This window comes from Ochotona curzoniae, unplaced genomic scaffold, assembly GCF_017591425.1.
Source record: "Ochotona curzoniae isolate NIBS_2020 unplaced genomic scaffold, NIBS_Ocur_1.0 scaffold_2476, whole genome shotgun sequence".
NCBI classification, from domain to species: domain Eukaryota; kingdom Metazoa; phylum Chordata; class Mammalia; order Lagomorpha; family Ochotonidae; genus Ochotona; species Ochotona curzoniae.
In genome coordinates, this window is record NW_024467095.1 from 4,645,721 (window position 1) to 4,670,871 (window position 25,151).

The 25,151-nt window shown below is 42.6% G+C and overlaps 1 protein-coding gene and 1 pseudogene across 1 annotated transcript; one reads left to right on the forward strand and one right to left on the reverse strand.

The window, feature by feature from the left end:
• Positions 1-6,971: 6,971 nt before the first annotated feature.
• Positions 6,972-16,891, reverse strand: WNT16 (Wnt family member 16). The gene is made up of 4 exons (XM_041002375.1): positions 16,766-16,891; positions 16,320-16,567; positions 14,251-14,537; positions 6,972-7,544 (listed from the first exon to the last, which is right to left on the reverse strand). The coding sequence occupies exons 1-4, from the start codon at positions 16,858-16,860 to the stop codon at positions 7,080-7,082; spliced, it is 1,095 nt and encodes a 364-aa protein (XP_040858309.1). The 5' UTR covers positions 16,861-16,891; the 3' UTR covers positions 6,972-7,079.
• A 6,628-nt stretch (positions 16,892-23,519) lies between these two features.
• On the forward strand, positions 23,520-23,696 carry LOC121171031 (annotated as a pseudogene).
• The last annotated feature ends 1,455 nt before the right edge of the window (positions 23,697-25,151 follow it).

Below are 25,151 nucleotides of genomic sequence, written 5' to 3' on the forward strand. Positions count from 1 at the left end.
ACCTTCCTTTTTGCTTTTTCTAATCTGTTGCTTGCTAATTATTGCAATCTCCCTCCCCCTTATTAAATTTTTATGTAAGAGAAAGGGAGAGTTTCCATCTGCTTGTTCATTCCCCGCAAATGTCTGTAACAGCCAGGACTGAGCCAAGCCAAAGCCAGGACACCAGGACTCATCCAGGATCTCCTGGGCTGGTGGAAAGGACCCTGCCAGAGAACTACCAGGAAGCTGGAGAGAGGACCAAGCCTGAACTTGATCATGAGTGGATCTCTGTGCCAGATGACCACTGCAGCAGTCCTCTGATGGCTGAGGGTCCCGCTGGGCAAAGCCAACGGGATGAAATGCATCACTGGCATCACTAGGCATGGAGCAGCAGTGTGTTGTTCCTGGATATAGCATGAGTCATACAGGCAGCAAAGGGGAACCTCTCCCACCATCGGCATCTTTCAGTCCAGCAGAGGGGGTGAACTGAGAGCAGCCATCCTGAGCATTTTAATGTTGTCACAGGTGCTCAGCTCTCAGGCTGAAGAGACATTTTAGGCAGCTTAGTCTCAGTCTTAGCATGGGGAAGGCAGTCTTCCCACTGTGACTTGCTAAACTCAATGCTCAGCTGTGCTCAGTGCTTGCGTGCTCTGTGCTAATCACTGGAGTGTATTCAATATTGCCAGAATCAATTGTTGCTAACTTGTCACTCTTTTATGGAAGAATTTATGAGCCTGTAAGCCCTTAATGTTCCCATATATTCAACCCATACCTGTTTCACGTAATAGCTGAAGGGAGAGAATGTAGTAAGGAGACAGGTTGACCAAGAGTACCGACTTAGGGGATGCATCTGTGCTCTGCCGTTAGGGATATGAGGACTCAGAAGAAAAGTCGATTCTGTCACCATCAAACAGGAACAGTATGTTTGCAGTGCCTGACGAAGCACTTGGCACAAAGCACTCAGTCCAATGCAACTTCAGATACTGCTGTCTTTACCAACCATGTCTTGCAGGCTAATAATAATTTAGCTCAAGAAGAAAGTTAAGAAGCCAGCAGCTACTAGCAGTCTACCCCCATCCTACTATGCAAGAGAGAGAGACCTTAGGCACGAGCCTTGGGCAGTGAACTCGGGGAGATGATGCAGTACAGCTGCTCATTTGGGGGTCCAGAGCTCTGCTTCCGGTGATGGCTTACTGCTCCAGCCTTACACCTTGACAGTAAATCCCCCCACCTGTGCAGAATTCCAGCTTTTGTCTCCAAATGGTCACCTAGAGTAGTCCTGTCTGCTGACTGCCCTTAAAGGAGAGTGTGTTTTCAAAGGTGGTGGCCGAGGGCGGGAGGAGGGACCTGGGGACTTGCTCCTTCGTGTGGCAGTAGCCACGCTGGAGCACAGGCCTTGATCCCTGTCCTTGTCACCAGCGTCCTAAAGAGCAAAGGAAGTGCAGAGGGCTGCTGCACAGGCTGAGAGCCTGAGAAGGTTCTAGGCCATTCTGGGGGAATTGTAGAGCAGCTTTGCTGAGATCGAAACTTCATCACTAACATTTATTGAAATGTACGCCTTTGACTTCCAGACAATGCGATATGTGTGTTCAGGTGCAGCCCTGCTTTCTGCACTGCTGCTGCTCTGGAAGGAACACACTCGGTCCAGGCCCAGTACATTCCTCGTCAGGTGTTTGGGGATGCACCTGGTGTGTGGCCCACAGGGGCATCTCTGGAAGCCAGGGACAGTGGTACTTACCCTGAGAGTCTTGTTATAGCTAAGAGCCCAGTATGTACCTGAAAATTCCTTTCAGACCAAAACTTTCAGCCTGTCCAGGTGTTCTGTCCATCAAAGAGGGGCTGGGGTGGAGCAGACGCTTCCCACTCTCGCCTTGTTTTCCCATTTTGTCTTAACCATGGGCTGTTACTCTCACTTGGAGCACTCTGAAGGCCACAGACAAGTCACTTGCAGGAAGTTTGACATGAAGGAGTGGACAGTGTTACTGCCCTGGGACTGAAGAAACCCAGCAGCACTTGAGGCTTCCAAGAGGCAAGGACATTTATTTGTGCATATGGGCTTGACTAGACTCTTGTCCCAGGAGTCAAGCCCTATTCCATTTCCTTGGTCTTTCCTTATTTTTATATCCTAACCCTACAAGTTATGGTTACAAGGCAATTTCAGGAGGCACACAAATACAGGAACCAGTAAGTAGCAAGTAGTGGGTGGGTGTGGTCGCTGAAGCCACCAACGGCCTGTCCAAGCCAAACCGATCACCCTAGCCAAGGGACAAGTTTGAGTTTTGGAGTCTGTAACATAGAACCAATAAAAAGTCTTATGCACAAAGAATAAATAGGTAATTGTTGAGTGGCATTACATATTGTATTTTTCCTTGGTTAATTAAAAAAAAGTGAACTGTATCTAAGTGGTTAAATTTCATAATATTCCTCTCTCATCAAAGAGAAATTAGAGACAGCAACCACACTCTGCTTTTTGGCTAAACAGGGCCTTGTGGGTGTGAGCCTAGTGGCAATTGGTTCCCACCAAGCGCAGAGGGAGTGCTAGGGGGCTTCTGTGGGAGTGTCACCCTTGGGGCTTGGACAGCCGGGCCCTAGAAAACCTTGCATCAACCACCCTCCTTGCTTTCCCACTTTTCATGACGATCAGGGGTTTTCACGCACATTCTGCAGATTACAGCTTGAGTCTGTGTTGTCCTGGCCCAGGGTGGTGGGACTTTGTGTTCACCGCCACGCAGCAGAGGCTGCACTTCCTAGCAGGGACATTTCAGAAGGATTTCCTGTGGGACAAATCACCTCCAGGGCATTTTCTTTCCTTTGGATGTGAGTCTAAACCAGTACAAATGGTAAATTATATTTCTCCATTAAAAAAATGCTTATATAACAACTGGCTACAAGCACAACGACGAAAAGGATGTAAGTATTTATTTTCTGTCGCACCAAGTTAGGTTGATCTTGACCCTTAGACACGAATCATTGGTAAATCCTGGCATAGTCCCACTGTAAGCCCCACTAGAACCTAAAATAGAAGTCAACTTAAATCATGTTGAGCTTAGAAATCAGAGAGAATTGTAATGATATTTCATGGCAAAATAGTGAGATCCAAGTTCTCTCATCCCTTCAGCTCCTACTTCTCAACCGATATAACCAGATGCGGAAGGCACATCCTGTCATTTTGGCTGTACTTGTAAATCCCCCAAACTGTTTAAATGGCATCTTGTAAACAGTCTCCTGACAGTTCTGATACTGTGAGAGGCGCAATGACAATGTGGTTGAGGGCACAGTTGCTGAAGCCACTCCCTCCTGTGTGACATTCTTGGGCAATTACTCCGTTCTTCTGTTTCAGTTTCCTCATCCGTAATGTGATGGCCACAATTATGGAAGCTGCTTTGGGTTGTTCTAAGGATCAAGTATTCAGACACGTATATGTGTATAGCTCAGATGCGCATACATCATAGACATGCATACGTGCATACAATAAGATTTCCCAGAACACTTCCTGGCATAATAAACACTGAAGTGTTTGCTAATAATATTTTCTCTTTCAAAGAACATTTCTGCTAGGAAATGTTATGGACTGGCCACTTATCCTCTACATTAAAACTGAAACAGCAAGAGAGAAAATCCATCCATCTTAGCTAACTTTCCTTGAGAAGGGCCTGCTTTGGGAACTATTTATGGTTCTTGGAGATGGGATTTGATTTGATTTTTTTTCTTCCCTGAAGTCAGCCAAATGGATCTCTGTGGTCTGTCTGGATAACGGAAGGCTCCAAGTGTTTGGTTTTATTTCTTGGTCTTTGATGACTTTTTGGGCAGTGATGCAAAAAAGTATCAGCAACTCGCCCAATTGCTTGTAAATAAATATTCTGATGAGAAGCTTTTCTGCTTCTCTATTTCAAACTGAATCAAAAAAAAAAATCCTCTTGGTACTCAAGTTAAAGTGCTTCTAGAACATTCACTGTGGCTATCACGTAGTACCAAAGCTGCAAATACATTGACCATATGGCATGTAAGCATGAAGGGTTCAAATTCCATTGTTATCCTCAGTGTAGCCGTCATAGTATCCTGAAACACAAACCTAACAGTTGTCACCCATTTTGTGAATAAGAAACTAAGGCTGTTGTTTATAGTCAAAAGAATGTGCTAGGAATGTCATAACATCAGGGCTGCTTTAATTAGTCAAGTGATTGATCCAGAAGTTAAAGATGTTTCCAAATGCATCACTGTCTCTTTATCATTGCTCCTATTATTTTCAAACGAGTATGATCGTAAACTCGGGTCACAATTTAAAACTAGCAACATGTTAGGGCACCTCACTTATCCTTTCAACACTACAAAGGGCACTGTTTCCATGAAGGTGCTTTGTACTCACTCCATGATGGTCCGTGCATTGCTGAGCTTGTGGCTCCTAAATAATCACTAGGGACTCAGACAGCTGATGGCTTTGCTGACCAGGTACCCTTCATCAGTAACATCATACCCTGGTTCTTCTCTGCGGACCTATTCTCTTCCTGTCTGCCAACGGTGCTTTTAGCCAGCACCATCTCCACTTCCCTGGTCTACTGAGACCTCAAGGTATGGCTGGCCATCGGTGTGCCACCCTCAACTCTCCGTCATCGTGATTGGTTCAGAGGCAGGCACATTGCACCAATCAGATCCAATGAGACTCACATGCCCTTTGCTGGGCCTTCTGGGAATGAAACATTGTCCTCCCTCTTCTGGAGCAACCAGAGAGAACCGTTTGCTTTTCGTATGAGGCTGCTAGCAGAAAGTGAGATGCACCCAGCGTGACATTTGTGGAGCATAGCCCTCTGTGGATTCTGAGGGGAGACAGTGCTGGCAGACGGCCCGAAAAGACAGAGAAGCGTGAGACAAAGGGACGCGGAGAGAGCCATGGATGCAGCTTCGTTGCTAGTTCGTGGGAGAAGCTGCATCCATGGCTCTGGAGAGGTCAGTTATTGAGCCAACACGTTTCCTTTCATGTTTCAGTCTAGGTTGAGGCTCACGGTGCTTCTTGCATCCGCAGCCCTCAAAGGTAGATGAAATGGCTCCACATAGTGCTATCCCATGCCCACAAGTGCAACAGCACTGACTCAAAGCCAGGTGTCTGCCACCAGACAGGTAGAGGAGAAAGCAAGGGATAGCAAGGGACAGTAGTGGCGAGAAGAACAAGCCAACCATGGTACCCATTGGTTCTTGTTCAGGCATTCCAAAGACGGCCTCAATGAGCATCCCTGTTCTACCGCAGGAGTTCAGTGGTGCCCAGGTATCCGGGAATTTAAGGTTACAGGGGTCTTACAACCAGTTCATAAGGTGATTGAAAGTCTGCTAGTTAAAGAAGACACCAGCCCTTCAGGAAAGGTGCAGTCTTCCACTTTTTAAATACAGGTGCTTGTTTTCAATTAAGAGAGCGTCGATTTACTTAGCAAAGGAGACGTGAGTATAGTGTTTCCAGGTTAAAGAATGGGAAAAACTTCTCTTGAAAGAAGCACTATGCTTGATATATTTCCATTTTTGAGTCCTGTAGTAAATAGACAAATGAAAGGGCCACAATTAAATGCTGTCTGGATTTTAATGTTAGATCTGAGAAGTTTTCTACAATTTTGTTCTTTTTTTTTTTTTTTTTTTTGCAAATTATCATTCTGTTTCCATAAATAAAATTAAAAGCAGATAGGAAACCTGGAGTCAGGGCACCACTTCTATCTTAGCTAGAGAAAGAATCTTTCTTTGTCTGTTTTGAATTTGGAAAATCTATTTTTCTACATAATAGTGAAAAATTTAACAGTTCCTAAAGTCATAAACATTTACCTTAAATACAGCCCTGACATTTTCACCAGGACATTTGTACAAATAATGAATATGCATGCATGACTATTAAAATTAGAAAGATCATCAAACATTTAAATGGAAATGTAGCTTTATAAACAATAAATATCCAGGATATCAAAGTCACAAATTGATCATTATTCTGATTTCCACTCATTTTCCAGGTAAGACCTTTTCTATATAACTTATTATAGAAACCTTAGGAGTTAAGTAGAACTAATGTGACTTTAATTCTCAATGTTTTGCAGCATATTTTAGCTTATGTAAAGCAGTCGTTTGGCAAGAAATACACATTCCTCTGACTAGGTGTCCAATTGCCTTCTATTACAAAGTTAAGAAAGAATGTGATGAAAGAAACGGAAGCTAATCTAATTTCCAAAATAATCTTACAGTTTTAGCTTTGGGGCTTTGGTAGTAAGTGTCTGAATTTTAATATATATCCTATAACTTAAATATAATACTTATAAAATATAATTTCTTTTAGCCAAAACTCTATACAAAATACTGTCTTTACACATTTAAATGGTGCTTTTCTTTACAACGAATGGGAGTCCTTTGTATTCTCCTCTCGGCTTTTCCCCTGTGTGCAGGATCTCGGCTTCCCCCAGCATCTCAAAGCTGAGTTCTTAACAGTCAAAGCTGGTCAACAATAAACTATTTCGAAGAGCAAAAATGGCTGTACAACTTATGCAGATTTTTCTAGACAAATTCTCTGAGCTAAAGGCACTTAATAATGTACACTTTACATTTTGATCCTTTTGGTGTGCCATAAAACACCTCCAACACACTTTTGAGGGACATTGTGTCATTTAGGGAGAGCGTCTGCACACGTATACATAAGGAGACACTCTTCAATATCTTCTATCTATGCACAAACAAGCACGAGTTCTTTAATTAAAATACTGAGAGAATAAATGAGTTTCATTTTCTGCTAGAAGTGTCTTTATCGCATGACTACTGTATACCCATCGTTAGTAAGTTCCATCCCCTGAATTCCACAGTTGTGGCTCTTGGGCTGGAAATGGACTGAAGCATCAACCCAAGGGTTTTGGCTTGCACGTCAGAACCTACTCCCAAACCATCAAAAGATGGACACAAATCTTTTCAACTTTAGAATCCCAAGAAATTCACATGATCGATGTGTGATTAGATGTTGATCCGTCAAGGGCGAGGGGATTCCAATGCACGCGTCCACTCCGGCAGCCCTGCCCAGTGCGAGGTACTCACTGGTTTGCAGTCCATCTAATGTGGCTGAGTTCTGCCCAAGGATGAAAGGAAGGTTACTTACAAGTGTGGACATCAGTCATGCTTTCGCACCTCCTGCAGCGGACGTAGCAGCACCAGATAAACTTACACTCACACCTCTCCACGTGTCTAACCACATGGGTGTTGTAGCCTCGGCCACAGCATAAGAGCTTGCAGCCATCTGCACCCTCCGAGGTGCGGTTGCATTCTCTGCCTTGAGTTCCTGGGATGCCCAGCTTCTTGTCCTCCACACAGTAGTTGGGAGACTTATTGATGTAGAGTAGATCTTCCTTGTGAGTCGGTATTTTCCTCTGATCTTTTTCTCTCCGGCGCATTTTCTTCTTTATTTTCTCTGAGATCTGGATGCTGTTTTCATATTTATCCTTCAACAAATGACCAATCTTTTCAAAAGAAGACATGGTTTTCCAGCATGTTTTCACAGCGCAGGAGCCAGAAACTCCGTGGCAGCGGCAGTCTACTGACATCAACTTGGCAACAGCCTGAAACCAACAGTAATTGGGTTCAAATATCATTCACCACGTATTTGATTCAGTGATGGACACAGTTAACCTAACCACTCAACTTCCTGGGTGTGTTTCCTCCAATGGACACAAAGGATTTAGGGGATGGTGTTGTGTTTAGCTGTTGTGCTTTGGCTTTGTCCCAAATGTTCTCTTCACACATCAAAACCCTGCAGATGAAACTTTCTCTGGGCTGCATTTAATGTAATATGTTTGGCAAACTGTTAATCAGAGATGGTTTGTGTTAACAAGAATTATTTTTCTGATTCCTCATTTCCTTTTGGATGTAGATGGATGCTCCTGGGTTCCTGTGTCTTCCTGAGACACACCTTGCCACTCAACATAGGGTTCATTAACTAGCAACACTGGTGTACCTTGTGAGAAATATAGACACGGAAACCCCATCACAGGCATGCATCTTCAATAGCATCATTCAGACCTCAGTGTGACATTTACACACCTGACAATTTGAGAAGCACTCAAAGAACAGCTCGTTTTGTCTCTCTTAGTATGTGGGAGCATCCGTGGAACTTAACAGATACACGAGATCCCAAGCCCTGAGATTGGCCTTGATTGGCTGGGATGGGGTCTAGGCAATGGTGACTTTCACCAAAACACTCAGATGAGTCTAATGGCATCCAAGAAAGACACTTGCTGATCTGACAGAAAGCTGGCAAGTTTGATGACGAGAAAAATCAATTTGATTGATGGAGTTTGGGCAAATGAGAAACCCTCACCAATCAAGGAAAGTTAGTCAAAAGGAGAGAGAGCTGGAGATTGTGGTTGCTGTCAGAAAAATCTTCCCCTCTTCTGGAAAATGAATTCAAAACATATGCCCTGTTTTGGATTCATCAGTGGCACTATTCTAACACAGAGGATAAGTGCTGAATTTAGTTTTTACGGACTGAGGAATTAAATGAGATTACATACATTTGTAATAGTCAGATATCTAGCACCTAGGAAGGTCTAAAATACCCTCTTTGTCTGAAGGCGAACATATTGTACGGGCTAAAAGATTTCCAAGGGAGCAAACAGCCCAGAAACCACACCGAGATGTGAAAAGCTTCAGGCTTAATCTCTTACATGCTAGGCTAGCCAGCATGGCTTCCTTCAAGCCCCCGCTCGGGAAGAGGCGATTCATCAATCGTCAGGGCTAGCCGGAGAGCTGACATTCTGTCAACATGCTGGGGAAAATGAAAAATGGATCCATGCATTCAATAACTTGGAAATTATGTGTGTAATCTCACCAAAGAAAGGGAAAGCTTCCAGCTTGAATTCCACTTACAATTCTTATCAAAGCTGTAAAGTGACAAGAACCTATTCAACTTCTTACCGATCCGGACATTGACATGCTTGCCACATATTACATTTCTAATGAATTCACAAAATTGTATGAAATTTCTATTGAGATGGAATACCTCGAACAATTGATAATATTTGTAGTCTTAAATGAGAGCAGAGGGTATTGAGTCAGGCAATGTCTGTTACTTCTTAGTGATGTTTAAAATAATAAACAGGATATCAAAACCTTGTCCTTTATAAATTACGGCACACAGGCTCTTTCTAAATTCACAAAGCTGAGAAGCTAATTCATGTATCTATTTCTCGTTAATTCAAGGCAAACGGTACCAGCCAAGGACCACAGAACAATTCACAAAGCAAGGCATAAAGGCTGGTTGGTTGCATTTACTGCATTTGATAGTCACTCAATTCTTCAGAATGGTTCTGGGCAAATAAATATTCACACTACGCAACCTGCCTAGTTTTGTTCAGATTTTAAGTTTCCTAAAGAACAAAACAAAGATGGCACAATCAGACGATAATAAGTAAGATAGTCTAAAAAAAAGCTTATAAAAAGCCGAAATAAAGGATTGCTTGCTCATGTTTAAATTTAATGTGTTTAAATGTGTCAAAGATCTTTCTGTCACCAATTAGTGATTTAAAGTCGCCTGTTTTTCTGGATCATGACTGAGAAGCCGACTTCTTCTTTCCTAGTTTGGACATCACTCATGTGTTGCCTATTTGCCAAGCCTGGAGGACAGAGTAGATGCTGAAGGAGTGTTTATTCAATAATTAGTCCAATTCACCCTAACGGTTTTAACTCAGTCTTTGTTGGTCACTCGATCGAGAAGAAGTGGTAAAAATCACCTTTTAAAAAGTGACTGACAGAGGGTCAATGCGCTGGGAGACCCTGCGGCAGCCAGAAGTGCGTGCATTCCACCGCCTCAGCCCAGACTCAGCAATGCAGTCCACAAAAGTGACACACAGCTTCACAGGCTTAAAGGGGAGAGAGCTGATTTTCAAGTGCAATTGTACTGCCTACTGAATTTGTACCAGAACTGTGGGAAGATTTCACTAAGTCTGGAAAAAACAACCCTTTAAAAAAAATACATAGCATTCAGAATTTACCAATGACGATATTTTTGAAGGCTTATTCTAGGTCTATAAATTATAAGTGGCCCTAACCAACACACACAGCAATAATATTACGTATTATAGATATAATTTTGATTTAGACCGGAAAGGAAAAATAACGAACTTCAAGGAAAAGAATTCAGATTCTTGACACACAGTTTCACCATTTATATTACGTCCCCAGAATTCTCCAAGGGAAAGAGAATGAACAATTAGGAAATAAAATGATCGCCCATGTAATCACCCTTAAGATAAGTTCACGAAAAACAAAGTTCAAGGGCAGTTCTCTCTCTCCCATTCCCTCCCCTCACTTTAAGTTATATAAAATTTAGTACATCTCTGAGCAAATTTTCGCAGTTGTTTTATGCAGTTTAACGTTTAGGAAGAAATGCCATGTACATAGTACATAGTGAACAAGAACTTACTTAAGATTCCAATTTTACAGAAAAATAAACAGTGTGGTTAAGACACTTGTCTTACATAGGAAAGTGGGTGATATATGATATAAGATCTTTACATACAGCAGGGTAATTTTAGCAGAACAGGGAAAAATGAAAGTGGAAAATGCAAGTATATTTAAGGAAATTGCATGAACACTCAAGAAGAAAGGCAGAGGAGGACTGGTCCTCCCGCAGCCCGAGCTTTTCTGCCAGGGTTGCTAATCGAAGTTAAAAAGCCGTTACGAGATGCAGGGATGCACCCTCCACTCATAGAAAAGTAAGAGAATAGCAACCATATAAATCGTGTGTGGTTATGAGAAAATTCCTTTCTCTACTCTAGTTGAGTTAAGGTTTATAACGATATTAACAGAGGAATGTTTTGTTAACTATTGCAAACAGATGTGCGCATTTTGGTAGAATATTTCTGAACTAGGCGAGAGCAATTAGGAGGGTAGTATTTAATGTACTGGGCTTTGTGTGTAAGTTTTGGTTTGATACATTTCTAATGAAACGCAATAGGAAAGATGTATTACTAATACTTGATGTAAAAAGAGAAACTGCTTAAGCAGTGGTTTAAGAACTGGTTAATCTTACCGTTCGGACTCGGAGGTAATACAGCAGGCAGTGATTATTTTCCAGTATATGGCTTTATCCAAACTTTGCAGAAATAGACAGAAAATTGTTGTGGAATATTTTGTGACTAACATTTCATTTTGCCAACGATCAAACGATTTAAGTTTTCATGAAAATTGTGACATAAGCTTGGCTGTGTATATGTAGGGTTCCTATTCCCCTGGCCTATTTTGTCCCATTCTGTCCAAAAAAATATATTTGAACCTGCTGCAAAGCAAGACACGTATGTGTTGAACAACTATTTATAAATATTCTTCCAACAGGTCAATGAAAATTTTGGGTCAGCCTTTCCTACTTTGTTGAGTTACTCATCATAAAACAAATTATGGGGTAGGAAAACTTAAAAGTTTATGAGGTGGACCTGGTAAGAATGGAAATATTTTAAGCACACCAAAAGAAATACCCATAAATATTCCAAGTCACATTATTCCCAGAAGTTCTGCCCCTGGAAGACATCACATCATTCTGTTAGCCAATCACCAACCGGCAACATTATTCTTGGAGTCATAACTTAAGGAATGGTGTCAGAAACCAAGTGGGAATCGGAGTATTTAAGGTCAGCGGTTAGAAAGTCATAGGCTCTACTCCCAGCACCACTAAGCGCCAGTACCCACACTTCTCTGACTGCGTTCCTGCATTTTGCATTTGGGATTTTGAGACCAGGAGAATCAACTCAATTGAACGCAGCTCTTGAACTTTACTTACAAGAATATGCCAATCAAGGTTCCAATTGTCAATGTTAAGAATGAAGTAGATTGCTGTTCGTTGTCAGATGATAACTTAGAAATCTGGGGTTTATTTTTTTTTTTTGCCCACCAAAGAGGAAAAAAAGTACAAAAATGTTTTGAATTATAATACTGCATGAAAAAGACCAACAAAAATACCAGGGTAGTGTTGCTCCCAAAATAACCAGGTAAATATTTTGCAATATTTTAAAATTCCATTTAGAACAATGTGGGGAAAAAAATTCAGTGCAGCAAGCTGAACTTGATGGAAAAGTTGTATTATTCATGATGTGAATTATTTTCTGCCTAATTAGGATTACAGTAGGAATCTGGGTAATGTGAAGAAATTGTTCTTTTTCTTTCTCCCCAAACAATAAGCGAATTAAAGTTGTTGCTGAAGAGCTGTATATTTTTTTAAACACACTTGGACTATAAAAAAAAGAGATGAACATTAACAACGATGGACAAACGTCACTGCCTAATCTAAAAAGCTAAAAACTCTGATGCTACTTACAGAAATATATTTAAAATGCTTCAGGACTTCCCATAACTTTAGTGATCACTTCGTTGAAGAGAAATAATCTGAAATTTTAAGTTTTGATTCTCTCTTATTTTTTAATCTCAAATAATTTTTTAAAGGATGCCTAAAGAAGATTTCAGATCTATGCTAATAAAAAGAGTGGATTTATTTGTTTTTCTTTAATGTAGAAATTTGACCTGATGGCTTTCCTTTGGTTTATTTTAAAGAACACATATTAGTTGCAGTTTGCCTCTTATTTTAATATATCATAAATAATAATATCATAACATAAATAATAATATAAATAATAAAAGTTCATTAATTGGATAAATGATAATTGAGGCAACACCTGGTTTATTCATTCATTTTTAATGTAAAATTTTTAACAAGAAGAGACATAGATATAACTGTGTGTTAGGCAAGACTTATTTTAGTGAGATAAAAGAAATTTTTGATATTTCCAAACAAAAATACAAAAAAGTTATACAAGTATTTAACTGAGTTCCTGTGTCATTTTGCTATTCTGAATTGAACATTCAAAAGAACTAAAAATTCAGCTTGAATGGCCTACAGTGATGTACTTACAGAGGTTATTTTATTTTATTTATTTTACTTTATTTTATTTGCTTAAACCAAGATAGTTAAGGAAAGAAAACTGGCTAAAACTTGCAATTTTTCTCATTGAGTTCCATGTATGTACTTTGTAAAAATATAAGTCAAAGGCGACATACATTTTAAATATTCCTAAGACATATGGCACCTTATTTTACTTTAGTGCAGAAGAGTGTGGCAAATTTCAGTTACCATATTGGGATATTTCTGGTTTATGGCTATTAACAACAATATATCAGATGTGCTGAAATGATTATCCCGTAATTTTATGACAACATAGAAAGTATATATTCATCAAAAGTTTCTACTGTTTTAGGAAAGTTACCGTGGATTACTGAAAAATCGAGCTATGTTGTAGAATGCATATTCAACTAAGTCAGTGTTCATTAATGTAAATATGGAAAAATTAAATAGAGTAATATATACACTTATTTTCAAAAGGCAGTGTAAAAAATTGGAATTCATAAAAGAGATTAATTATGGGTGGTTCTTCAAATTCACCTCTACTTAATCTTTAAAATGTTGTTATTTATAATTCCCATTTATTTAGTATGTGTACAGTTATACTTATCTGTAATTTATGAATTTTAACATTAACTTATATTTGCTTTATAACAGAATAATAATTTTCCTCTTTTAAAAAACATTGTTTTACAAAATATTAGTTAAAGATTGTATTTTCCTGAAAAATAGTTGTTGGAGCAAGTAAAGAAAAACTGACAGGGGCCTTTGCCCACTATGACCACAGAATCAAAATCCAGATTTGGATAAATAAAAATTTAACGAAGATTCACTGGAATGTCACATATTGTGGCTTTTGTCTGTTTTTTTCCACTAACTAGCTAAGAGAGCAGAACCAAGCAATCCAACAGGCACTTGCGTATCAACTGTGCTAGAATTCACATACAAGAGCCACAGCATATGCGTATTTTATGATGTGATGCACCCTGCCCCAGGTGGAGACTCTGAACTAAAGCCATGTGTTCTGCACGTGCTCATGAAGAGACGCATATCCACTGATAGACGTTGGACTTCAAAATATTCTTTCAAAATGAGAAGACAATTTTACCTTATTTCCATAAGTGGAATTTATGCTTTTTTGTAATCTGCCTTTTTATTTTTGAGTACTTCTTGTATTGCATGGATTTCCTTTTTGATACAAAATAAATGTCTTTTAATTATTTTTTCCACAAACTTTTTGAAGCAGCCGTGCGTGTGTGTGTGTGAGTGTGTTTGAGAGACAGGCTGCCAGTGCTCAACTTTTGACAGATCGATGCAGAACATAATTTGAGTGTTATTTACCTACAGACTAGATTTGGTTTCTGTTTGCTCACACATACCTGCCTCCCGGCTTCGTTGTTGTGCAGGTTCATGGCAAGGAGGACCTTGTCGTCCTTTGACGTGGTGTTTCCGATGGGGAAGTCCAGGAACCTCCTGCTGAACCACATGCCATACTGCACATCATCCGAGCAGCCCCCCCAGTGCCAGCCCTCACTTGCCGACCCTCCGTTCTGCAAGGTGCTGTCGCAGGAGCACTCTGTCATGTTGCCTGCGCTGCAGGACCTGGTCACGGCGTGCACCAGGCCCGCAGCCATCACGGCGTAAATAAACGCTGTCTCCTTGGTGCCTAGAATAAAACACAGGTTGTTAATTAGGGCGCTGACACTGTCCATGTACTTCAAAACAAAGACCCCTGTTCATCCTCTTACCGGGCAAGCAATTTTTCATTCTCTGACAGGAGATGCTTTAACAAGTGCATGTTTAGAAGAAAACAGTTCCTACTGCTCCAGCCTTTAGGAAAGCAACACTAATTACAGTATCCTGCCTGAGAGCTTGGCCAGAAGTCGTATGTCTTATGTTGTCTTCATACTTTAAAATTATCGGTGTGCTCTCTAAGTGTGAAATGTCGGCACCTAGGCAGAGCTTAACAGGCAGCCCCAAGTCAACAAAACAGGACGACTTTAAAATCCTTTGCATGGACGAATAATGAATGGCAGTACAGCATCCAAAGCAAAGCCGGCTGCCATCCCTGTTAGATGTAACATGTACCCCCGCAACACACAGCCGGACAGCTTACGATTTGGTGTATGCGTACATAAACAATACGGATCAGAAGGTAAATTAAAATTAAGCATCGACTAGAGCAGTTAGCTAATAACCGTTAGTTTACTTTCACATTAATGAGTAATTATTTTTAAAAGAGCACCGTGAATAACAACCACTGGCATTGTGTGAGAGTTAAATACTTTATACAGTACTAGCTAATCCTCTAAGAGCCTTAAAGGCAATGAAAGATAATACGACTCAAATGTCATTACCAAGAAAGTGTCTAATATCGAAACAGATGGATTGGCCACACCTGCAGTAGCGTTTGCGCTGAGGTCTTTACGACTGAAGGTTCCAGGGAAACATGAATGCAGTGGACTAGAAGGGACTCCGCAGGCAGCTTTTTTTCCATTTGCTGATGTTTAGATTGGAATAGAAACAACGTGACGCCCGTTGCCCAATAAACCCTTCGACAGCTGATGCTTCTGCGTTTCAGCAACTGCGACAAGCAACACTTTCTTTCTCCTTTTTCTTTTTCGCTTTGGGAGCCAGGGATCCTTGGGGAGCCTGCGCGGTCAGATTCTGCTAAGGCAGCTCAGTGGGTTGGGAACTAAGCGGGGCAGGATCAGAGGCAGGGGAGAGAGGAAAGCCAAGTGGAATAGGAGCTCACAGTGCGTGGAGTGCAAAGCGAGTACTCCGGACCTGCCGATTTCATTGGATCGACGGTGGTTCCCTGCAACCTTTTGTCCCGACCTGGCTACCACGCACGTGGAGGCAGAACTTAGTTTGACTGCAGCTCGCGCACCGCGGCATGTCCGAGGCTCGGACCAGGAGGAAGGGATGGAATTTCCAGGAGCCGCGCTCGCCCTACGCGGCAATGGGTTCTCCGGGACAGTGCCTTGAAAGCCACCCCGATCTCGCGAACCCGGTGCTCAGAGCAGCCAGTGCACGTGGAGCTCGGCTGCCAGGGGCCCCTGGTCCAGGGCTCAGTGCGCAGCGGAACCGGCTAAATCAAAGCAGATGCGGCTGCAGCATTCCTCTCGGCCTGCTTCATGTTTCTCCAGCTGGTCACTCACATAGGGGGGCGCTCCGGGGTTCGAGGGGGTCGTCGGGGCCAGGCGCCGGGGGAAGGAGGAAGAACCACAGTCTCCTTCCGTCCTGTTCCAAACCTGGGGAGCCATCTCTCTCCACCCCGCCTCCAGACCGCACCTGCGCCCCAGCGTCTGGCCGAGGGCCCCCGGGTTTCCCCCGCTCGCAAAAGCCTCTTTAGGAGTTTCAGCTGGGGGCCTCCCCGGCGCTACCTTTTTGGGCGGAGGCTTGTTCGCTTTCCAACCCCGCGGACCCAGAAGGTCAGAGGACTCACCACTGCTCAGCTCGTAGCCGAAGAGGGGGCCCTGGTCGAGCGGCGCAGCGGCCGGGGCGGCGACCCTGCAGTTCCAGCGCTCGTGGCGGAACTGGCTCCTGCACTCCTGGATGCCCAGGCGCGCGCCCTCGCGGATGCTCGGCAGCAGGTACGGTTTCCTCTTGCACAGCTCCTTCTGGCGGCTGCTCAGCGGCAAGTTGGCGCAGCCCAGCTTCTCCGGGACGCCAAAGGAGGCGATGCCCAACCACCTGTGAGAGACACAGCCTCCTCCAGCGTAAGCCGCTCCTTGCTCTTCCTCAATCTCAGAGGCTTTCATGAAAATCGGGTCCCCCGCCCTAAGTGTCCGCGTCGCTCCTCCTCCCCTACCCCCCAGCCTTAGTTGAAAGTTGCTTCGAGCTGGGGGTCACCCCTTATACCGCGCGTCGTGCCTAAGCCCAGATACTCACATCCAGCTTCCTTGAGCTCCACAGGGAAACAGTGTAAGCAGGGCTGCCCACAGCGCGCACAGGCGGGGCAGTCCCAGGAGCATCGCTCGGTCCATGGTCCCCGCATGGAGTCCCCCAGCACCAGCCACTCCTTTGGACACAGCTGGTGGTCAGTCCTAGAGCACCAAATTGTCCCTCGCCCTGCTTCTCCTTGCATACAGCATAAAAAGAAGCTATGACAAGGGTCCCTCAGCAACCTCCCTCTGGTTTGCCGGGAAGCGTCTAAGAGTGGAGAAGGGAGCAAGGAGCTTGCGAGCCTACTTGCTGCTTGGAGTTGGGAGTTGCCGGAGATGCGCCAGCGTCCCTAGCACTCCAAGGTGGGAAACTTGTACAGCTGTCTCCATCGCCCCTGGCCTCTCCTCCCATCTCCTCCCCCTGGCCGTGCCTGGCCCCTGATTGGCCCAATGGAAGTCCCGAATCTTATTGTGCCGGGACCTCAGGCTCCCATTGGCTGTGACCGAGTTTTTCAGGGGGCGCCGCGGGCTCGCGCCTCCCAGACGGTCGGTCCCGACCTATGGGTGTGCCATGACCTTTCCGCCTATCACAGTCTCTAGGGAGCGGGTGGGTGTGGAACGGATTTCACGCCGAGAAGGAAGGGGATGGCCCTGCCTTCAGGTTCTCCGGGTATGGGGGCGGGGAGTGGTGGGAGTGGGAAGCGTGGTTTTGCTGGGAGACGTTGGAGTCCCAGCCTCCTCAGGCACATCTGGATGGAATGGCAGACATTTCTTGGCTGTCTTTTCCTTCTGTTTTGCACCTAATGGGAGAATCACATTTTTTTTGGTCCTAAACAATTGTTTGAAGTCTTAGTTGCCCCAGAATTTAAAAGGATGAGTGAGACACTGTTTGGATTTTGTTACTTGTCATCAACGTACTCGTTTATGTTTTAGCCTAGTGCTAAATCCATCCTCTTTAAATTGTGTCCCTGATTTCCGGTTCCTTGCCTTTGTGACTCTGCAGGCCTGAGCCACGCAGTCCTCAGCAGACCGTGGAGCGCAGATCACGTGAGAGCTCGTTGCCTCCCCTGGAATTGTTCAGTGCTTTTATGTCCCTTCCTTCCTGTCCCACCTATTGGCTTTCCAAGAGACCTTGGACAGATCTTCTCCACGAAGATGACATTTAAGCAAAAGTGTTTTCCGCATCCATTTGTCCCCAAGGGCTGCGGGACTTGACAGTTTCCAAGCAGGAGATCTTGGGACAGATGGTTGGTCAGGAAGGCTTGTTAATCAGATGGTCTCCTGGAGAGTTCTGAAGGTCCAGGAACAGGCTTAGCTAGACTGTCAGAAAGCCCTGCCTCTCCTGGTTAGATATAAGAAATGTGAGAAGCTCCTCAAAAGAACCGAAAAGTTAATCAATTCTCCAAGTAGGCATAACAGTCAGTGGGTTAATCGACTGACTTAAATAAAAGCTTTGATATCTTTTGTTGTCCATCTTTGTCATCCCAGCAATAAAAGCTCATTGAAATTCTTATCCTCTTCTATTCATTCCTTTGTCCAACAAATATGTATTGCGTGCACACAATGTACCAGGTCCCAAAGCCACATTATAATTTTTTTGAGTCAAGTTGATGATAGGGTATAGTTACTCATCCAGAAATATTTTGGCTAATGGCTAGTGATCTCTCTGCCAATCAGAGCCTTCATCGAAGCTGTTTTATGAACGTCTCCGAGCAGAACCACGGCATGTCCATTGCTGCACCCCTACCGGACCTAGCACAGCAGTTCCTGGTTTTGAACACAATTGACAAAGTAGAATAAGAGCATGAAGAGCATCCTTCACAGACATCTAGTGGTCTAAATACTGCTACTGAAGCAGTTAATTCCTTTGGAGGGGAATTGCTGCTGGCGGGGGAGGAGATGGGTGTGGAATTCTTGGGATAAGGAAGAGAGCTGCAGAACAGCAACACTTGAAGGTGGCTTGAAGGCTAACAGTGCTAGATGTTTTAAGAAAAGGGGGTTTTTTAACCCCTCATTCAAATACATGGATTAAAATCTGTTCCAAATTAAAAAGTGGGGTTAGCACTGAATCTAAAGACTGCGGCGTTCACAGTCTACTTGACATAGCAGAAAAATGAGCAGGCATCTCAGTACAGTGTATACCGTGAGAGTTACATGAGGGCTGATGGAGGAGCCATGCGCGTGTCATTGCATCAATCCTTTGGGCACGTCACGGTCCAGGCAGACAGAACCGGGCTGTAAGGAAGCATGCAGAGAATGGCCATTCTTAGAGTTTAAGAACCCTGAGACAAGTACTTGTACATCCAAGACAGGATTCAGTGAGCAGTCTTTGGTGTGGTCTATGACCTTAGGGGTCATCCCATCCCCTCTCACTCCACATACACAGAATATCAGCACCTCAACCGCTGATACAGATTTTGCAGATAAGAAGAGTGATTTGGAGAAATTAGGAAGTTTACTCCAAGGTCACTCACTCAGCTAGTGGGAAGTAGAATTAGAAAACAAGTCTTGTTTTTGGATATCTCTTCTTTCCATCACCACGTACTGGTGCATAACCTAGTTCAAAATCATTACTTAAGTTTTTCCTGACCACATACCAAAACACTGCACCTTGGGGTCTACATTTCTCACTTCTTTGCTGTAGTTCCTTACATCACACTTCCCGGAGTGTCCCATGTGAAAGCTGCTCTGTTCTCTGAACATAAACAAAGCATTCCCTGGTAAGTGGCCCAAGGAGGCCTCAGGAAGCAGGTCCCTCTGGGTGGGTGGCAGACTGAAGGCCTGCCTTTCTGAGTGCTTTTTCTTTGCTGTCTGTGGGTTTTTTGAGCAACAAAGAGCGACAGAAGGAGCACTGGTGTGATTGGGCAACGAGGGAGCTAGTTAATGGTGATTCTATTGAGTAGCAACTCACTCAACCTGGAGCCCTGCTATGCTAACCTACAGAGTTATGGAAAACTCTCTTTCTGGTTTGAGTCAGTTTCTGGATATTTCCTAGGACTAGAAGAAAGAGACAGGTGTATGTGTGTGTGTATGTGAGAGAGGGAGAGAGAGAGAAGGAGGGAGAGGAAGAGAGAAAGAGAGAAAGAGAGAGAGCAAGCACACACTCCATTTTCTTTTATTTTAAAAAAATATTTATTTATTCATATTTAAAAGGCAAATTTTACAAAGAGAAGGAGAGAAAAAGGTTGTCTATCCGTTGGTTCACTCCTCAATTGGAAGAGCTGAGCCCATCAGAAGCCAGGAACCAAGAGTTTGTTCTGGGTCTCCCATGTGGGTGCAAGGGTCCGAGGACTTGAGCTGTCTTCTACAAAACAAACAAACAAACAAACAAACAAACAAACAAACAAAACTATCTTCCTTAGAAGCAGGGAATTGGATGGGAAGTGGAACAGCCGGGATTCGAACCAATGCTTTTATGGGATACTTGCACTAAAGGCAGAGACACAGCTTACTACATCATGTTGCAAGCCCCTGAGAACTGCATTTTTCCACAGATTTTAGAAAGAAACAGCCTTTGCCATTGAACTTGTTGACCTGAAAGATGAGTCCATGTGTCCCCAAGAGAGATCACAGGCTGGGATTTTGGTCCACATCTTGTCTATTGTGCCATGATTTTATTTTGGATATTGTGGAACATGAAGCATTTATATTTGTAGTATTCTCTTATTTTAAAAGTTTTTTTTGTTTTGTTTTAAACTTTTATTTATTTGAAAGGAAAGTTATGGAGACAGAAGGAGAGACAGGAATGAGAAAGATCTTCCGTCTGCTGATTCAGTGTCCAAATGCTGACAATAGCCACAGTGAGGCTAACAAAGCCAGTAGCCAGAACTACAGCCCAGTCTTCTAAGTAGCAGCCCAAGTACTTGGGTCGTCATCTGTCACCTGTTAAGTGTGTTAGAAAGCAGCTGGATCACAAGGAGAGGTAGGACTGGGTCCCGGGTATTTTGCTATGATATACTTAGCAGGTTTCCCAAGTCTGCTGTCCCATAACCCACTCCTGTAGAAATCTTTCCAAATTAAGTTTTAAGACAGGCAATAATCTCTTCAAGTGAAACTCTTTTTAAAGAGGAAATTCCAGATATTTTATTTATCCTGGAATAAAAAAAATGATGAGTGCACAATCTGTTTTGTGTTTGTTAATATAAAGTAGTTCAGTTTTGTCATTAATGCGTGCTAAAGGGTTCTATTTAGATTCAAGGCATAGAGGGGAAAAAAAGGATTAAATTCAATCATGTACTTAACTACATACTTCAAATAGTTTCTTTAGCAGCAAGCAGGCTCATCATTTGCTTTTTTATGATTCTTGGTTTTATAATTTGAAGGAGAGAATAAAAAGTTAACTAACCAATAAAATATGCCTAGTGCTATGCAAGCTTTCTAAGCTTCTGGTACCCATATCTGTAAAATGTTGTAAAGATCAAAGTATTGTTTCCCCAGGAAATGGGAACAAATATTATGATCTGAGCCCAGGCTAAAAGTTGGTTAGTGATGTTAAGAATAACACTGTGTGGGGCCAGAATTGTGGCATAGCGGATATAGCTGCTTACTGAGACCCCAGAATCCTATATAGTCCTGATTCATGAGCCACTGCTCTGCTTGCAATCAGTTCTCTGCTAATGAATGGCCTGACAAACGCAGTAGAAATGACTAAGTGTTTTTGACCTTGCCACCCATGTGGGAGGCCTGAGAAACTCCTGGTCTAGTTCTGGCCTTTTCAGCCTTCTGGGGAGTGAATCTACAGATGAAAGTCTCTCTCTCTCTCTCTCTCTCTCTCTCTCTCTCTCTCTCTCTCTCTCGCCCTCTCTCTTTCTCAACTCTGACTTTCAAATAAGTAAATGTTTTTAAAAGTAGAAAAAAAACCCCAGAAAATAGCATCTTGCAACTTCAAGTTTGCATTGATTAACCAAAACATCCAGTTACTTGATCCTACAAAGAGGGTGTATACTTCAACTTGTTTTCCTAGCAGGGGGTGAGGTGTTCTGAGCTCTATTCTTGGAAGGGGACTTAGGAGGAGAAGAACCAGATTTCAAGCAGATACACTGAACTCAAACCAGCTCTCCTAAGAGACTGAGTCTGCAACTGTGGTTGCTTCTGACCCACTGAGCCAACTGGAGCAGATATGCTGGCTAGCAAAAAGAAAAAAATCCCATCTTCCAGACAAGACAGTTGTAGATAACTCTTGGTAGAACCCAGGCAGCCTGTTCCCTTTGGTAGTTTTCTCTCAGTCCCTGGGAAACAGCAAAAAAAAAAAAAAAAAAGTCAGGCCGCACAGATATGCCTTGGACTCTGCCTCTGGCAGCCCATCAGAGGACGAGACTTCTAAGGGCCCTGTTGTAAGAATTTCTGCTGCAGATCACAGAGACTTATGCACTGGAAACTGACACCACAGACACCCCAGCTGGTCTTAACTCCTGCGATGGAACAGAAGAGCAGAGGTGACTTCTTGCATAACTGGGTCCCCATCCATTCTATTTTAAATTCCACCTGGATGCTACAAGTGTGGAACAGGGCACAGCTTGTGACCCCTGGCTCCCAGGACAGGTTGGAGAATGGCATTCTGGATGCCCTGCTGTCCTTTGCTGGCCTGAAAATCCTTCAGCCATGAGATATTCGGAGGAGCAGGGAAGACACCAATGATTATCCCAGGAGAGAGGGCAAGGATTGGAAAGCGATGGTGACGCTTTGCTGTTTGCTTTTCTGTGACTATGAAAGTTAAAGATTATGTTTTTGTTTACTTATGCTAGAAATGGAAGCTTAAGAAATCTCATAAAGGATTGGAAGAGAGTACCTTGCCTCTTGACCATGTCTCTCCAATCCCTACCCACCCAACTCTTAAAAAAATTTAAGATAATTTTTTTTCTTTAAAAAAATAAGCACCTTGAAGAAAGAAGGTCTCTGGCAGCATAATCATGCATTATACACTATTTTCATGGTGACAGTTTGAACCCAACAGCTCTCTGGACAACCAAGAAGTTAGGTAACTGCTGCCCAGAGATCAGAGAAAAATACGAAAAATTGAAATAAATTGAGAGGGATGAGTTTTTAATAGATCCTTTCAAACAAATTCTGTTGGATTTTTCAAAATAAAGCAACTTAGCTATCAAGAAAACTGCTTTTAAAAACCCAGCACTTACTTTTTGAGAGTCATGTTTGTGGAGTGACTGTTGGACTGACTGCCTCCAATAGAAAATCACAACTCCGAGAGGAAATCGATCCTTTTGGATCGATTGTGGCTGCCCTTTTCTAGTGACTGGTCTACGTGATTACACTTAGCATCATCATGCCACAAATGTCCTTCTGGCAACAAATGCCCATCCAGAGCAGCAATTGCTGGCACTGCTTTGGTACTCAATATGGTTGTGCACATGTGTAACTTTTGGTCACTGTCCACATTACCAGTGAAGTGCAAGTTAATGTGAAGTTTCCCAAGGTTGGTTAAACAACAAATAGTATTTGGCATTTACTCATATATCAATCTTTACATGGAGGTCAATTACAGGTATTTATTTATCTTTTATGTTATTTTTCCATTATTTTCCATGATACAATTGCATAGGTTTGGGGGTTCTCTCCCTTTCCTTTCTTCTCTCCCTTCATATTCCCCTCCCACTATTTTCCTTCATATTATTACAATAATATCGTTCTTTAGTAACATTACAAGTTTAATATTCTGCTATTTAAGTGCATCTTGCTTGGCACTGTGGGTAAAGACAAAGATAAAAAGTGTAGTTTTGTATTGTCAAGGTATATTTAGCAGTTGTATTGCTTCTCCACCTTTTGGCAAGATCAAGTGTAGTATCTATTCTTTTCAGCTTAGTATTTGACTGTTTCAGTGGGAGTCGTCCTTCTGTTTGGTAGTAGAGATGTGTTCTGCAATGTATCTTCACTTCCCGGTATGCTGGTCTCCATCATCTATGAGAGTATATGTATGTACTTGCACACTTATGTACCCGTTGGTTGTGTAGTTTACACGAAGGTTGCCTTATATCAGAGGGGACATGTGATATCGGTCCTTTGGAAATTGGCCTGATTCACTGAACATGATGGTCTCCAGTTGGGATCATTTTGTTGAAAATGGTAGAACTTCATTCTTTTATTTATTGCATTTAAGGTTAACCTAAATAGTTTGATTTTTTGTGGCAGAAACCTTTAGTGACTTCTTATTTATTCCTACATCAGTTTTTAAAATTTCTAACATATCGCTTTTATAAATGCTTATCTATTTTAATTTTACTTGAAGGTAAAGAGAGAGAAAAGAAAAAAGAGATTGTGCATACAACTTGTTCTCTGCCCCAATATCCAGTCAGGCAAGGTCACAGCCAAAGGACTAGAACTCAGTTTGGACTTCCCAGATGGATGGTAGGGACCCATTTACTTAAACCATCATCTGCTGTATCCACATGGGAGCACTAGCAGGAATCTGGAAGAAGTGCATCCAGGACTCGAACCCAAGCCTGCTGACGTGATGTGTAGGCATTCTACCCAAGGGTCATGTCCTCACCATCCTGCCATCGGTCTGATGTCCCTTTGGAAATCTTTCACTCAGAATTTTTAACAGTTTTTTATTTATTTGAAAGGCACAATGACAGAAAAAGGGAGAGAGGTGTCTTCAAGATCTTCCATCGACTGGTTCACTCCCCGAATGCCCGCATGGGAAGCCAGGATTCTGAATCTCCCGCTGGGTCTCCCAAATGAATGGCAAGGGCCCTAGTGCTTGGGCCATCTGCTGCTGCTTTCCCAGGTGTATTAGCAAGGAGATGTATTGACACAGAAAAGTCAGAAAGTGAACCAGCACTCATGGGATGTTTGTATTGGCTTAACCTTCTGCAGCCAATGGCAGCCTCCACAATCAATTAAAAAAAAATTGCTCTATTTCCTTACATTCATTTTCTCTGGTCAGTCAAATTTCCTTTTCCATTTTCTGTTAAGCAGAGCCTGTATATTTATGTTTCAAATTATTGACTCAAGCAAACCAATTTCCCCATCCTCTAGTTTGTAACATCCCAGAAGTTAGCATAGTTGTACCCCTCTCTATCTAATCCCTATAACTACAGTATATAATCCCTACACAGTATAAACGCAGTATATAATCCTCATGTACTGGGTCCTTACTGCACAATTTTTTGCTTTGTTTACTTTCGCTTTGTAATAATCTAATGTGCCTTAATTGTCATTCATCAATTATCCTGAAAACATCCTTAAATTAAGGAGTATAAGTAATTCTTTTTCAATGTCCATTGCTTATTGCAGGACTGAGCGTATTGTAGGCATTCAGTAATGGCTGTGTGATTATGATTTTAACAGACAAGGAATCTCTCACAAGAACAGGGGAATCAATGAAGCATTAAGCTGAGAGCTGTCAACATTGACATAATCTACTAACTTGCCACTTT

What these genes read in the sequence shown, in the direction of transcription:
- WNT16 (XM_041002375.1), bottom strand. Translation starts at nt 16,860, where the DNA reads ATGGACCGAGCGATGCTCCTGGGACTGCCCCGCCTGTGCGCGCTGTGG. An exon ending in CGGCTACGAGCTGAGCAGTG is followed by an intron (nt 14,538 to 16,319) that starts GTGAGTCCTCTG and finishes GTTTTATTCTAG; the next exon opens with GCACCAAGGAGACAGCGTTT. An exon ending in ACAACGAAGCCGGGAGGCAG is followed by an intron (nt 7,545 to 14,250) that starts GTATGTGTGAGC and finishes TGTTGGTTTCAG; the next exon opens with GCTGTTGCCAAGTTGATGTC.